The sequence below is a fragment of the Neopsephotus bourkii genome, unplaced genomic scaffold (assembly GCF_033783945.1).
Source record: "Neopsephotus bourkii isolate Nb327-2 ecotype Australia unplaced genomic scaffold, CSIRO-AGI_Nbou_v1 NB_1433, whole genome shotgun sequence".
Classification (NCBI taxonomy): Eukaryota; Metazoa; Chordata; class Aves; order Psittaciformes; family Psittacidae; genus Neopsephotus; species Neopsephotus bourkii.
Genome location: NW_026901910.1, coordinates 3,259,159 through 3,276,091, shown reverse-complemented (window position 1 = coordinate 3,276,091; position 16,933 = coordinate 3,259,159). Strand labels below are relative to the sequence as shown.

The following is a 16,933-nucleotide window of genomic DNA, read 5'->3' as shown; positions in this document are numbered from 1 at the left end:
ATGGTTAAGAAAATATTTAAACAGAAAAAGAAAACAAATGGGAGAGGAAGTCAGACACCTCTGTGATCTAAAGAAGAGTCTAAGAACTGACTTGGTCCACTCACTGATATACACTTGTCCACCCACATTTGCACTCACCACCTCACTTAATGGTAATGCGCTACACAGCTCTGTGGAACTACTGCAGAAAGCGTATTTCAAGCCCATAACAAGACAATGGAACATCCAAAGCGTAATTCCAGAGAAACCAAATTAAGCCTCAATCCAAAATACAATTGCAAGAATGAAATATAACATTTATTAATAGATTTTCAAAGCCAGAATATATGAGTTTTGATCATCCAAGTGTGCAGTACAGAGATCACAGATCATGATTGTACAGTTTAACAGCCTGCAGTTCTATCAGCATCTCCTCCCACTGATAGGTTAGTTCAGTGGTACATTAAACTTCCCAATAATTCCTTGAATCTTAGCTTTTATCCTGCATTTGTCAAGGTTCAACTTCCAGCTATCAGCTCTTAAACCCCACTGCATTGTAGATTACAGAGCCCCCTGAAAACAGCTATCTAAAAGACAACAGGGGCTGTCCTGATCTTGGGCTTCATCCAGGGAGGGGGAGGTTTAGCATCAACCAGCCCTAGCTGTCAGTTGATGTTAGAATCCAGGGCTCATTTAGAACTGAGTGGGATTTACAGACCTTGACTAGTTTTATTCTCTCCTTCTTTTAGAGAATCAATCACAGCACCCTGCCTCTTGATCTGGGCAAAGTGTCTGTCATGTCATCCTTGTGTCTCTGTTTGCTTGCACGTATTGCTGCTCATCAAAACATTTACTATAAAAGGTAAGCAGGTAAAACATGAGAGGTGCCAAGAGATGCCAGACAGCACATTCTGACAGAGCTTTGTGTATATCTGACAGCAAGCATAGCCCAGCATCATCTCTCAGTCTTAAACAGTCACAGTCCTTCCTTGAGCTAAACCCCGCTCAGCCGCATTGTTTCAACAAGCTAAAAAGCAGCCTTGGGCCAAGGGTTTACTGCAAAGACCTTTACCCTGGCCCAAACTAATCCAGCTCTTCAGGCACAAGCTTCTGCAAGCACCACAGTTATTTACGTGTCTTCTGTCCTGAACCAGCCAGGGGAAAAGCATGGCTGCAAGGCTGCAGGGAGAGCTCTTCATGAACACACCTGGGGCTACCTGAAACCACACAAAGCCAAAGTTCAAATTCCTCAGTAGGTTCCCCACAGCCTATTTTTGCTTGAACTCCTCCATCAATCTGAGAAGTGATTCAGCCCATCTTTACGTTAAGAAATGGAGCATCCGGCTACTAGAAAAGGGATTCCAAGTGCTCAGTTTCTATTCAGGAAGATATTAGGTATTTATAAGGCTTAAGCACAAGTCACACTAGATTTATTTCTTCAAGCATATAAATGCATGATTTTCCTTGTCTGGCTTATATTCAGCAGTAACTTTCCCACACAAGTATGGGATTCCATGCACTGTCAGTTGTGGGTTTTCTTCCACCTCTATCTGATACTGGACCATTTTGGAGTGAAACACTCTAGATTAACTGTTAGCATCATCCAGTAGTTCCTAACTCCTTATTTCCATGTTTGCTCTCAGGCAGGACTCTGACTCACTGGCTAAATCTATGTAAGAAAAGTGAAATACTTATTGGGGTTATTGTAGGGTTTCCTAGGCATCTGTCAGATGCAGTTGTGACAGCTCACAACTGAATAAAAGGTATGAGTAACTGTGGCAAACCCATGGGCCACAGGAGGAAGTATGGCTAAGTAAATACAGTAGCCATTTACTGACTATAAATATCAGGAATAATCCATTTTTTACCCTGTTCCTGTATTCTTTCCCTCAAACCAACTCCTATTAAGAGCTAGAAACAAGCTAACAGGCTAAGTGGGTATCCTAACCCTTATTGCACCTCTTATTCTGTAACACATGCTTATTAGATGCTGCCATTCTGTCCTGGCCACAGTTTTAATGTGCAAATCTTGCACTGACAATTAACATGCCTATTTGCTCTTTGGTTGCTGTATCTGGAATGACAGGATATATACACCCCTCATTCCCCTATTTCAAGCTTCCACCTCTTGTGTGTCTTCAGCCCAGCAAATGGCAAAGTTGCAACAGCTCTGTAATGCTGAAAATAGTTTGTTTGCCTTGTAAAGAAAAGAAATCAAATGGCTCCATGCTGTAGATAACAGCAGTTCAACAGCCCCAGACCACACAAGTCTCAGCATCTGGCCCTCATTAATATCTAAAAACAAGCCCAAAGGGTCTGTCTGCCAGGCAATGGGTCTTAGTACATATATTGAATAAGACAAAGTAAAACGTGCCCACTTGATCCTCAATGATTATTGGTACCAGCATGATGGGAGCAGTCATAACAGGGTATCCCAAGTGGGATTTACAGTGAGGCCAATTCCCGTGATCAGCCAAGCTGCTCCTGGCATCACTCAGGATAGAAACTGCTGTTTGGGGGGGATGGGGTAAGGGGAGGGACATTGCCATGGGTTTGCTCAGAAATGTTTTATTCAGGCTGTTTATCCTCAAAAGAGCATTTCCCTTTTAGATTAAATTATCTGGATTCTGTTTAGTCTAAACACAGGAGACAGGACTCGAGCATTTCCTCTTTTAGGAAGTATGGCTGAGTGTATTTCCTACAAAATTTATAAGGAACTGAAGTAAGGACTTGTATGGCTCTTGAAGAGTCCCAACTCTTCCCCCCTAAATGCTGAAAGAGCCAGCTCTGTCAGAACACAGTTACATCCCACTGGCATGAAATACAAATGCAAGCAGACAGCAGCTATAAGCTCTTTGGGAAGGGCAGGCTGATAAAAACCAAGCTATTTACCAATACTCCTCATTGCTTTGTCTGAGGACCATAAACCACGACATGTAATGAGACATTTGCCTTTTTATGGATGGGGACACCAATGCTCCAAAAGGACTTGTAAAACCACCTACTGGGATTACACTGAAGATGAGACAAGTTAATGAACAACAGACCTGAACCTTACCAGTGAAAGGTTCTCATTCTGATAGAGCCACCACTGGAGCTGGGAGCAAAAGCACAGATTCCTGTCTTCCCATCTCTTCTTACAAACTATTCTGAGCCTTTTGCTAGAAAGATACTACCAAGTTTTATATGCCATTTTCCATGCATTAGCCACATTGTACTTCATACAGGAAGCATTTACCTCCACCTGAAGCACAAGGGAAGCATCTTACTCTGTCTTCCTGGAGACCCAAAGGCCAGATAACGAACAATGCTCCTCTGTCCATAACCTGTCTCAACACTGATAGCACAGCTCAGGACTGATGCAAGTCTAACAGTCCAGTACCTTTAATCTCACAGCTGCCTTGAGCGTTTTCCCTGGCATCTGCCCTGAGTGTTCCTATATTATGGATTAGAGGGGATGTAGAGAATACATGAATAGTGACTGCTATGTAAAACATATGTAGAATAACATTAATCTGCTATATAAAGCCTTCCCTGTCTGCACGGTATGAGCATAACTGGTGATGGGTGTTTGTAAAGCATGCATAACCATTACCTGCTCAATTACTGTTGTTTGTATGCATGGTTGGCAGTAAGCATTGCCCATTGCGTGGCTCCACCAGCTCCCTGTGCTCAGGGAATTCTTCATGGCTTGAATTCTGCATCATTATCAGGCCCTAATTTTATCCATATTGGCTCAGGATATTTTTTTTTCCTTTCTTTTACATTGTCAGTCTGCTTGCCACATCCTTGCTGAAGGGGATTCCTCACTTTAAGTCCTTCTCTTGGTAGGGCGGGATGGCCTCTTTTAGTTGAGGATTATAGGCTCTGACAGTGCTGACACAGAAAAATAAAACCCCAGAATGATTTAAAGCAATGAGCAGGGCTGTTCCCTCAAGAGCAGGAATACAGAGCTACTACTGCCTTTTCGTCCTGTAACTCAGACCCAGTGTAAATCTGGCTCATAATGGACCTTACACAGTGAGAGAACAATCAGAGCCTTTGACAGTGTCCACCCCATCAAATATTTCACACAGTCTTACCTTCATGAACTAAACCATTTGTGGCCCAGCATCACAACTGTACTAACTGGGGCTGGGACACTGAGGCAGGAAGGGATGAAGAGGTTTGCATACACTCAGTCAAAGCTAAGAATGTCACAAATCTAAATCCAGGGCAGTTAGGTCATGCTGTGAGGCAGATCCAGGCTGAAAGGGTGCTAAAAGACATCATTTTAGAGGGGAGTATTGAGTGAACTCAGTTCCTATCTGCTCCACACAGATGCTTTAGAAAACCAGAATTCATTTGCTTTTTTAATGGCTTTTCCCTCCATTCTGCTTATACAAGCTCGCAATAAAAAATTAAGAAGCATTTTAATCAGCAGCAAGGATAGAAAAGCAGTGCCAGTTACTCTGCATGAATTTATAGTCTGGAGTTACCCGGTGCCTGGCTTGTTTAGACAGCAAGCAGGAAGAAAGCTGGGTTTAAGACATTCTGGATTGCTGTACCAGCCTTCAAGTCTGCAGTGTTAAAGGCAACGGTGCACTCAGGCAAAGGAGTACTCGCTGCCTCCGAGCACATGGAACCCCCAAAATATCATCCTAAATAGCTCCATCCGGAGCAATAACACCCAGTTTGTTCCATTCACATTCCGGTTGTGGCTTTCATCCTTTCTCCTGGTGCTTTCACAGAAAAGGATATGGGGCAGGGGAAGATGCTTGGTGACAACCAGAGAAAAAGAAACACTGCAGCCCCCACTGCATTCAGTCCTTTTACTGATGGGTATGTATTCATTGCTGTCCCACAATGCAGGCAACATGCCCAGGGCATTACTAAATAGGAGAAAGATGGAAGCTCAAGTAGTTATTAGAAGGAAAAGTACTGTGCAATGCAGGATCATTAGCTCCAGAGCACAGCAGCTCAGTTTTGATCTTTCCTTGTACCAGGTCATATTGGGCCTGGATTAAGAGCTCTCTTCTGTTTGCTCCAGGGGTAGCTCTGGGCTACATGGAAGGAGCTCTGACAAAGCCAGGTAAACTGGGATCCATTTGCCGCATAGAGTGGCACTGATGGGAAGACTCTTCACCCATTAAACTAGTGCAGGATACATCTTAGTCTAACACTTTGGACTTTTGCAGCTGCATTCCTACAGTGATTTCAATGCACTTTACAGCTATGAGGGAAAGGTTGCTGTGTTTGAGTGCTCTTACACTTATTCTGCAGAAGAGCAGTTGAGGCACAGGGCATTTTCAATTACACCCCAAAACTTGACATCTGACAGCACCTGGTTGGTGTGACCAAGCTCATGTGTCTGTATGCTTGCATTTTTACAAGTGCTGACCCTTTGTAACACTTGAAATGGAGACACTCAAAACTAACAGGCACTTAAAATGGAGCCTGAATTACTACACCACTGAGTCACTAGCCAAACCAAGAACGGAATCTAGACATCCAGGAGAATGCTCGCAATTGCATCAAATTCCCGCTTGGAAAAGCGACTTGAAAGAAACACAGCATTTGTCAATGCAAAAGCTATGCTTTATCTGGTTAAAATTCCCTTTGTCTCCAAGCAAGAGCTTGAAACAATGGAAATGAAGAGGGGTTTTGCCCACAGTACAGACCACATGAGAGCAAGACAAAGCTTGGAACCATCCACCCAGACTGGATGGATTCGGAAAACAGTTCCTTATGTGAAATGCTGAGATTCCTAGAGGATTAGCACCAAGCTCCCTGCAAGTGCCACCTCAGTCACACTGATGGAAGCCTACAATGGAACTGACCTACTCCAGGCACCAAAATGTCGCAGTAAGATCAGAGCTGATGAACAGGAATGCTTTGAAGGTCTTGGAGCAAGAATAATGCCAAATTGCTCATCTGGAAATGAATTTCTGAACTTTGCTGACAAAATGTCCATGGTCTGCCTTATGCTCTGGAGGCAAATAATGCCCAGTGTTTGCATATTACAGCAGCACTTCACACTAGTCTTTCCTTACAGGAAAACAGATAAAGCTGGCACAGGCAGCCCTCAGTGGCATCCTACCCTAGGCAGACCAGAATAAACACAGGAGTGATGGACACCACCACCACCACTTGAGGAGCAACAACAGGGGATTTATGGCAGTGAGAAGTAAACACCAGTACTTCATTCTACCAGGCCACTGATACATCTCATTCCCTCTTTAAAAGCAGTCGCCACATGAAGCTGCACGCAATTCCCATTGTAAGTTGACTCAGGCTCCTAAATATCTGGCTCCTAACATCAGACCAGGTCTGCTACTCATCATCTATTAGTACAATGTAAAACAGTTTGTAGAGCCCTGATTTTAGCTGGTGCCTTTAACTATAAAGGAAATAAAGCAATCAGTTGCTAATAATAACCCCTACACTCAGCAGGTCCAACTTCACTCACAGCCTAGTGTGGTATGACTAAGGAAATTAAATCCCTAACTGTGATGGAAAGCTGTGACACCATTTTTAGACTTACTTTTACACTTGAGCAGCTCAAAGCAATGCTACCAGAGCCATCTGAAAATGAGGTAGTGCTCCAGCTTCCATTGGCTGGAAGGACACGATAGCTCATAGGCTCACTACACGGCACCAAGTCCTTCACTTCACGTACCTAGAAGTCAGCCAAGCTCCCTCAGCAGACTCATGTCCCATTGTGAGCACACTAAGCTGTTTGCTCTCCATGAACAGTACTTTTGCATGCTCATGTCTTACAAGACCCACAGAGCATTTAGCAGACGTTCACTGGAGCTGCGTGTTGTGCATTGAAATGAGTGCTAGTGCCAGTTAATGCCTGGGGAAAATGAAGCAATTTCCTTAATATTACTCAACAAGGCAGGATCCACAGCAGGATTCCCAGACACCGGCCTCTAGTTTCACTTCACATTTACTCTGGAATTACCCTACCACAGCAGAGCTCCCAATCTGGCTCTGTACCTTTTCCTGCAGAGGTTTGATAAATGGCCCTTTGTTCAGGGGAGGGGAAAAAACCCCAAGCCCTGATGCTAGAGAACGTGGCTCCTTTTTCCTCTTGTCCCTGGAATTGTGATTGGAAATAATTGGAAGTGTCACTGGAAGTAATCAGAAGTGACAGTCCCTGGGCTACAAGGCTTTTGCTTCAAGTCTAACGATCCCCCCGCAAAACAAAACCTATATTTAAACAATGAAGTCATAAAGTGATTTGCCTTCAAGGTTGAAAACCCTGCAATTTGATTTCTTTTAAGCAAAAGAAGTAGCTGACTCCGAGTTCAATATTCAAAGCGTGATGTGTTATATGGAAGACTTCCCCCTGCACACACGAAACCACCCTGCCATTGCCTGGCACTCTGTGTCAGTCTTCCCATACAGAAAAAGGTTCATATCTATTAAACATCTCTACGGCCTTTAAAATTTCATCAAGCCTTCAAGAAACAAAGGAATAGCCTAAGCAGTAGCTATGAGACTCAGCCAGCATGCATCTCATATTCCAAATACTGGAAAACCACCTAATTCCATTATTTCTGCTGAGACACAAAGAAGGAAAGGGAATGGAAGCCACTTTTCTCTAATGCTGGACAGTTACCCAAAGCTTTACATAAATGTGACACCACGATGCATGCTTTAACAGCAGCAGCACAGTGATATGGTAGACCAAATGCAGCCTAGTTATGGTCATCAGTTGCCTCTAACTGTGCACGCTCCATTTCAAAAGGCTGTTTCCAGGAGAGCAGCCTTTCTCCTGCCAGTGCATGTTATGAGCAGCACAAATTTCACTGACCTTTCCCTACCAAAGGCAATTAAACTGCAGGCACTAAGCTGAACTTCAACCTTTCTACCTTATAGGTTGGGAGCAAGTCACATATGCTAAGGCTTCATACTCATTTTCCAGCCACAAAAAAGGATGTCAGCTACATAAAAGACAGGCTGAAAAGATACTAGAATGCATATTGATTCTCGTAGGACATCATCAGTCTGGGTCTGGCCCATTAAGAGAAACGCTCATTTACATTTGCCTTTTAAAACTGCCAGATGCTTTCCTAGAGAAGACACAGAGGAGGACAGCAGTTGTTTCATGACCTTCTGTCACATTCACCACCACTAATACATCTTAATTGCTCAGTCCCCTTAGCAACTTGCTGTAAAGCTAACTAAGGAGTCACATGGAGAAACCTAAGTGCCATTGAGAAAAGCCTAGCAATGGTGCTTTGCTGAAGCAAGGTAGTACCCATCCTCTTCACATTGCCCCATAGATTTTTCTAGTCACTGATGTATACACCTTCTCTGTATTCTACCCAGGGAAAATAATGTTTTAGGAAAGGCTTGAACCCCGTGGGTTCTGGCAGAGGCGAGCTGTTACTTCACTCAGCAACACTAAAGCAGACTGAAGGGAAAATAGAGCCTAAGAGATAAAGATAGAAATTCACCCTCGCTTGTTGACTTTCCATCACTTCACACATTTTTCCATTGTTGTGCTTCCTGCATCCTCCACTATCCTGTCATCTGAGTATCTATTCACAGACCTCAGTGACCTGACTTCACCCTTGGCTTTTTGTTGGGCTGCTTCTGTAAACCAACCACTTCTAAAAACAGATGGAGAAAAACAGCTTTGGGGAAAGAGGAGAGGAAGAAAAGACCCATTCATCTTTTGGACAGGGCACCACCAAGTTCCCGCTCTACCCAAAGTAGCCACATTAGTGCATGCAAGACATGCACAATACTGTGTGCACACGAGCAGAGCTTTCTTTGCATTCCAGATACACAACCAACAAATGCATTGGTTTTAATAGTGCATAGAAGGCACGTTTACACACAAGGCTTTGAGTGACTGTTTACATTTCTTTCCAGGCAGTTCCTAAAGGCTCAAATCCCAGGCTGCAAACCTGCTAAATTCCCTATAAAACTCTGTATTTGCCTTGAGGAAAACAGGGGCATTTGTTGTGATCCTCAGGATGAAGATCAGGATATCTCCAGGCCAGTTGTGCAATGACATTTCTGGGAAGCTTGTGCTGCTCTTACACAAAACATCATTTTGAAGTGGGCCAGGGTACCCCACAGGAACAGACCGCTAATTCTACACACTGGAGACAAGGTCCAGGGTGGCCACAAAGGCAAAACACCAGTTGTTTTCCATGGGAAATGCACAAGAGTTGCCTTCCCCTCCAGCTTTATTTCCCATAAAATGAATTCATCATTGGAATTGCAGCTCTTTGGCATCCTGCTTTTTCTCACCCTGGAACGTTACCTTTCTTCTCCTTTTCGTCCTCATGGTAAAATGGAAAAAAAACAAAGGATAAAAATAACTCCCAAAATAAACATGGGTTGGTTTTTTTAATGCTAAAAATCCAAACTATTGCATTTAAAACAAAGCACCGGTAGAGGAAAACAGGCAACTTCTCACCAAGCCTCTTGACAGCAGGTATTTGATGGAAACCATCCCTGCTTTAGAACAATTTTAGTGTCTCACAAGGAGTGTTACCCCTGAAACCCTGCCATATAACAATTAAGTTATGTCTAGCTCCTTTTAATTCCCTCCTGGAGTGCCAAATGGATACACTGCTTTGCTCCCTTGCCTTCAGTATTCCTTGAGTAGTGTTCTATTCAAGAGCTCTTTGCCCTGCCCTAGAACTAAACTGAGCGAGGCTCCATCTTGCATACAGCTTATTTTGTTGTCTGCTTCTGGAGTTCCCATGAGTTGCCAATTGTCCTTTGGAGAAGAGCCTTTTAAGCTAAATACATTCAGTTACCTGAATTCCTTCAGAACCCAAAGGCACAAAAAGGTGAATTCCTCCCAAAATTGCACATAAAACCCCTTTCCACAGCTACAGATCTTTTTGTACTCCACTCCTGAGCTAAGGCTTTTTAAGTTCCATACACACATAGAGCAAAATCCCTTTCCCAAGCTTTTTACATATACCAAGAAGCAAACAAACAAAAGCAACAGAGAAGGAAGCATGAGAAAGGTAGGAAATAGAAAGTATACTACACACTGTTAGTTATTGCTAAGAAATCTGGGAAAATCAGGAATATGAAATCCATCAGCTTAGGTTTTCGGTTGCTTAGAACAGTCTCCTTGCTTTTTGCTAGTTCCAGGCAGATGCATTCCATTGAAGTGTAAAACTTCCCAGTAACCTCACGGAGAGAAGTGCTTTTTTAAAGCAAAACGCTGCAGTGGTTGGCTTTGGAGTGTAGCATTGCAAGGGTTTAAGGAGAAGGATCTCAAGGAGATGAGATAAGGCACACTGCAGGTTGCATGTGCTCTTCGAGCAGGAGAGAAGGCCAGAGTCAGTGTACTAGAGCATAGCCGCAGGCTGACCTACCACTGCTGAATGCAGTTGAGCTGCTTCCATATCATCATGGATTTTCAAGCTAGAAGGCTGGTGGATACCTAGGCAAATGCATGCTGTCAGACCCAATTGCTCATGCCAACAGGCTCGGGAAGGATCTGCACCATAACCTTTTCCCCAGTGCAATGAGACAATTGGAGTCTTGGTGTTCAATGCAGCAACTGCATACCCCTGGGACAGTGCTGTAAGAGAGTCATTGACCTCTGGGCTTAAAGGGCAGAGCTCAGCTACATCAGTACAGAGATACTTGTGCTGTTACAGCTGCACCCACTCCAGCAGCATCACCCCAGTTTCACACACTGATTACATCTTTGGCAGACAGTAAATCGGTCTCAATGAGCATTGTGCTGAGCAACGCATGTAAAGGTTCACTGCTAATAGCAGGACACCAGAGAGCTGGATGGCTGATCTGGCCTCTCGCAGCATTGCTGTGAATCTTGAAGGCACTGGTTTCTGAAGGGCAGAACTCATGCACTAGCCAGTAAGTGAAGAAAAAGCATGTAGTAGTGTCAAAGCCAGCATTACACAGGCAACTGTATTTGATGACAAGAAAAAAATAAATCAGTTTTCTACTTTAGTGGATGGCTCATTCAAAGCATTCAGAACTAACTTGGAGAGGGGAAAAAGCCAGCACCTGAAAACTTTAGTTCAGTAAAACATTTAAATGAAAGCATTCGCTAGTTTGTTGGGGCTTTTTTACTGCCTGAGAAATGCAACTTCGAGTTTTTACACCAAAGAATCAGCTGTTTCTCTTGGAAACACTCCTTTTGTTTCTTAAGAGTGCAGTGTGTTACACAAGGAGTTCGAAACCGTTTTGACCAGCTGCGGACAGAGATGAGAATCAGATGGCAAACACTTACATGTAGGCACACACATTCACAGCCATTACCTTCCACTCCTCACCCCTTCCTGCTTCATTTACCTAGCCTTTACCAGGGAAGTAAGCATGGTCATGCTTTTGCCCTCACTTCGCAAGGTCTTTTATCTTGTCTTGGTTTAAAACTAATTGGCTCCTGTTTCCTGTCTCCTCACACAGCTGCTCACTTGCCCCAGAGCTGTAAACACTAAAAGACAAGGACTGTATATATTAGAAATGCCATTAGTATGTTTAATAATGAAAACCCAAATCAGGCAACTTTCCTTTCAAGTTTGCTTGTCTTTGCTAAAACCCCTGTTTTCCACACTAGTCTTTCATGTTATTAGCAAGAAAAACAAGCCGTCGTTGGCATTTCTATATCTTTTCACTGCAGAAAAGCAATTAGACTTTCCCTAGCTAGCAAAGAAGACTCCCCAGCCTCCTTGTTTTCAATGGGGAATCACAGTACTTCCTTACTTTTCCCTAGAACATGCTTCCAGTATTGGTGAATGAAGCTGGACACAGAGCAGAACAAGTTGCCTAGATGCCAAAGGTGTAACAATGATAATGCCCATTGTGTTTTATAGACGAAAGCAGTCCTAGTCATGCAAAGGTAAGTTGTCATTACACTGCTGCCAAAACCACCTTGTCTCTTGAGCTTATTACTTTTGCTCTGAGCCTTCAACATATGGGAATATTCAGCAGATGAATAGGGTTGGTGGAGCAAAGACTGATGGAAACAAGAACTGCAGTGGACGAAGCCACCCTTCCACAGAGCTGCTTTCCTGGCCATTTCTGCAGGGCTGACCCCTCTAGCAGAAGCCTTGCTGTTCTTAACCTTCCCATCTCATCCTGGAGTCTTAAGCAGTCTCACCATAGAGGCACAAGTAGCCAAAGGAGGTATCCAGACGGAGAAACCGCTGCCTGCACTCCCTGCAGGATTCTGCAGCACATCCAAGCCCCCTGCCACATTCCTGTAGATAAAACCTTTGCTAACAGCATTCCTAGAGCAAACCCCCTTTCTCCAGTTTATTCAGCAGCTCTAAGTGCTGCCTGTCTTTCAGATACCTATAAGTCTTGTTAGTCCATGTTCCACACCTCTGAGACTTAAGGGGGAAGTCATGAAACTCTGTGTCCAGCCACCACATGAGTTCACCATCCTGTGGGGCTCAACTCTTCCCATGGAATCAAAGACCAACCCACTTTTTCACACCTGTACCAGTGTTCCTGGGGCACGGGAAGAGCCAGGAATCGCAGGCTTTACCCAGCCACAGCAGATTTCAAAGCTGTCAGCATGATGTGGTGAGCAGAATGGAGACAGGAGCTCACTCATCACATTACAGTGCCTCTGGAGGTGCAGAAACTCAGGCTGCTTCTGAGTCAGTCTTGTAGGCAAACCCCCTCAAAGACCTCAGGGCTGCGAACTCTTTTCTCCGTAGGCTATAGCTTTAACAAACAGCTCTGTTAAACCCTTTACTCTCCTTTGCCATTCTCCGCTCCTCTCCTGTTCAACAGTCAGCCTCTACCTCTTTTCTTCCCCTTCTTTCAGCAGCCCTCATTGTTCCCATTTCTTGCTTTCCCCCTTTATCTCCCTACTCCCATCCTTCCCCCCCAACTCCTCCCTCTTGCACTTCAACACATCTGTTTCTAATCTTAGGCATCAATTGGAAACAATAACCCCTTTTTCTTTCAGAATCTGCATGTTAAATGCCCAAGCAAATCAAAACACAGAGTTAAACACATTTGACACTATGCACAAAACAAAGACATTTTGTTCACCTTGTTTTGCCAGAGAGGTTCAAGCCCCTCGCGAGTTCATTCCTTAAAGGCACTACACTCTTTAGGCAAGAAACGCATTCCAGACTAAGTCTGCTTAACCACCACGAATGAAATATTAAGAGATCCCTGGCAATCGACCTGCTAATAAAACAACAAGGAAAACATCGGAACCCGAACACCACTGAAATCAGAGCTCCCCAGAAAAGTTTTCTCTTTACAAACCCCTTTCTCTAACACATGAGAAATGTATTTCGGGCGCAAAGAGAGGATGCATGGAAGTTTGATTAAAAACACTAAGCAAAACCAAAACACCAACCTACCTAAAAAGAGAATGGGAAGTGCAGACATTCCGTCTCCAAGCTAGAGGGACTTTTCTTCCCTTTTTCTTCCTTTCTCCCAGGAACAGCAAGCAGACCTGCACAGGATTCAAAGGAACGCCTCTGGAATGCACCGAGTGTAACTGCATCCATGTGCCAGAAAAATAACCAACTTCACTCTTTCTTCCCTTCTGCTCTTCATCTCCTTGTCCATATTCCACCCAGATTCAGTGAGAGCTTTTAGATCTCTGCAGCCAGTAATTCAGGCCTTTGAGTTTCTGGTGAAGAGGAGACAGAGGCAGCGCAGGAAGGAGTTCACATCTAACGGCAGCATAGAACAATTTTGCTTGTCTGAAAAGGAGAGAAGCAGGGGAAAACACTGTGCTCAATGTTCACCACATGGCTGCCTCCCAGAAGAGCCCCTCCCTACCATCAGCTGGGATTAATAGTGAAGACCAGACATGGGTGAGGTACAGCTTCTCTTGATTTCTAGCAATAGTGTGTGTATATATATATATATTTACCTTTAAAGGAGAAACAAGAGGATTTCTCTAGTGTAAAAACAGTTAAGCTTGGAGGCAGTAAAAATCCAGCATGGAAAAAAGTCAGATTAGTCACTCAAGGGCTAAAGACAGACTCATGGAAAAAGGCACACATGCTCTTCAGAGCGATAAACACACACGTATATATTAACTTTATTCCCTTTTGTAGCTAGTAGATTGCAGAATTAAAGCTTTTAGTCTTACTGGAATACTTCTATTTGCTTCGTGGTTTTCTTTAAGTTTTTAGGAGAGAAAAAACTCTTAAAAATTGGTTTAACTCTGCATTCCATGATGAAATAAAAAGCCAAATGAAGCAGCAATGTGTTGTCTACATTTAATGACTGGTATGGGATGCAATTTATAACTCGCCTCCAAAAGCAGCCCAGTACAGCTTTACAGCTCATCTTGAGCTTCACCCTAATGCAGTTAGGAAGTTTTAGAAGCTAAGATGCTCCATTCTGCTTCTGCCCTGACAGCAGTGAAGACAAACCTGTTTCTATAAGGAGATTCAAATGTGACAGCAAGTTCACAGATGATGGCTTTGACCAGCCAGAACTCTTTTATTCCTTATTAAAACACAACCATTCTGATCTATTACACTTTACACATACACAATTCATGCTTACACCTTTATATCCATATGCCCTACAATACATGTGCTTTTCAGATAAGCAGAGAACTTCCAGCTAGGCTGCTTGGATGTTAACAAAACAGTAACACTGGCTACCTGAAACACAACAGATTGCAAGTGAAATTTACCCATATTGTGGAACCTGGGACAAAGCAAAGCTTTAGAAGACAGAAAAAAATCCCTTCCATTAAGAACACTTAGGAAAGTATTTCTAAGACCTTAAAGAAAGAGCAGGCCACATGCAAGGCTACCAAGCTGTGGTCTGAGGTCTCTGACATCAGTTTTAAGCTGTCTCATAACACCATCTATACACAGTTTTTATACAGCACCCTTGTAAGATCAGGGGCAGCACGCTGCACTCCCTCTTCAGAAGTGCAAATACAGCAATCTTTATGAAGACCACAGTGAATAGCTCTATGCTCTATAGGAATGCTCTTAATTATGGTACAAGCTTTTCAAGCTCGTACTGGGAGAAATACTGCTGCGCTGGAAAAACCCAAACCCTAGATTCAGGTAGAACCCTTGAGAGACATGATAAAATCTATCTTTCTGCATCCAATTCAAGTTTCATTTGCCCCTTCCAACCTCCAATGGAAGCAAAAGCAGCATTTGGCTCCTGCTCTGTGTGAAGGAGAAAATGCTATAAACAGCATATTCAACTAATATAGGCTTATGATACAAAAGCAATCACTGCCAAATGAATATAGTGCTTCCCATAGAGCATCTATATCTGTCCCATCCACCCATATCATAAGAGCCAATTCCTTCAGAACTTTTCCCCACACACTTGACCAAACAGGCTGCTGGTTTCCAGTAGTTGAGTGGATCTGAGAAAACACCATTGATTTTTAGTGCAGGGCATAAATCAATGGAGAAAAGTGCATTTAATCCCTTCCCCCGCTGTCCAGAAACCAAGCGGCACTCAGCTTGTCTCCCTGCATTACAAGTCTGACAGAAGATGTCCCAAGCTATGCTGTAAATAGCCAGCATGCTGCTTTGCTTTAATAGAATCAATGCATCAGAAACCAAGACACAGAGGAGTGCTGTCACCCTGCACTCACTGCCCTGCCTCCACTGAGATCCACAGAGCTGGGATGTGCACAGAGAAGGAGGGGGATGTGGAGAATGAAAGAGGAGGTCACGCATAAGAAATCTCCTCTTCATCATCTGGGATAAGCCATTCCACAGCCTGCTCTCACATTACATTCAGCCCCTCAAGAGCAAGTTGTGCTTTGGGGTTCAGTGGGGATTCTCCCTCTGGTGTTCATACCTATTATGGCAAGCACATCTCACTTGTTTGCATAACTGTTCCAGCGAGGAGCTAGGAAGGCTGGTGTGTAAGTACATATAAGGACAACGATGCCACTCGCACCAGCGCGTCCTCTCAAAACCTGTGCTGTCTAGGTTGGGGGGAATAGGCCCTATCTGCAGCACGCTGATTTTCCAGGTTTTCATTGTGGTCCTCCCTGCTGCTGCCTCGGTTTCAGCCCCTTTCACATCTGCATGAGTAAACCGTCCTAGGAAAAGAGGCTCTCTTAAACCTGCTTGTCCCAAGAGCCTGCAGGAACTTTTCCTGCATCTCAACTATGAGAAGCATATAGGGGATCTTTTCTCTAAGCTCTATTTTTGTATCAGGTTACTTCTTTCACCTTGCTCTTCCTTCTCCAGGAAAACCACTCCTTGCTGCCTCCCAGTATCTCCTCAACAATAAATGATGTTGTATATGCCCAGCAACAACAGCTCCAACAACCCCATCACCCAAAACACATCCAGAAGCTGTATCCTCTTCCAGAGCTGTTAGGACAGCAGTTACACAGACTAGAGCTATTCAAGTACCTTCTTGCATTGATTCTTTAAGTACTATGTTCTCTGAGACTTCCATTACAAACTTATTTCACGCAGCTTGAATTATTTAAACAGCTTATTGATACAGTCAGCAGAAGAACAAGGGTCATTCAACCAAAAGAGCCAGGTGAGCACTTTGAGTCTCTTGAGCAAAACCATGTTTGTTCAGCTTTCGGCTTTGCAATGAGAAAAGCTCAGACAAAGGAAGGGCAAACCACAGAAAGAAGCCAGTCTCTGAAAAAGACAACTCAGAGGAGACACCAAGGAATAGTAGGGTAGAAAATAAAGCCCTTCATACTGATTTCACAATAAGCTACTGGTAGAGGAGCTGCTTCACACTACATCAGGACTCAGACACTGAGTTATAAACAAGATGTTGTTTAAGAAGCTCTCATCTCTCAAATAACTTCAATAATTGATCATAAAAGCACTATTAGTCATTTAGTATTAGTGAAAAGTCTCACTTCAACAAGCCAATGCATTCACAGTGTCAGTACCTGAGAATAAACACAAACCACCAAAGAGCTCCTTAAAGCTGTAGCTAACTCAAAGTGCATCAGTCCATACAGCTGATTACTCCAACACCGGTTTTTGGTGGCTTTGTAGGAAAACACCCT

General features: G+C 43.6%; 1 protein-coding gene across 1 annotated transcript in view; it reads right to left on the bottom strand.

Annotated features, from left to right (window-relative positions):
- Positions 1-13,712, bottom strand: part of CLMP (CXADR like membrane protein) — a 34,753-nt gene extending 21,041 nt beyond the window's left edge. Inside the window, exon 1 of the mRNA XM_061368492.1 lies at positions 13,302-13,712. Coding sequence (XP_061224476.1) covers positions 13,302-13,329 — 28 coding nt within the window. The 5' untranslated portion in view covers positions 13,330-13,712. The remainder of the gene's footprint in view (positions 1-13,301) is intronic.
- Between the last annotated feature and the right edge of the window lie 3,221 nt (positions 13,713-16,933).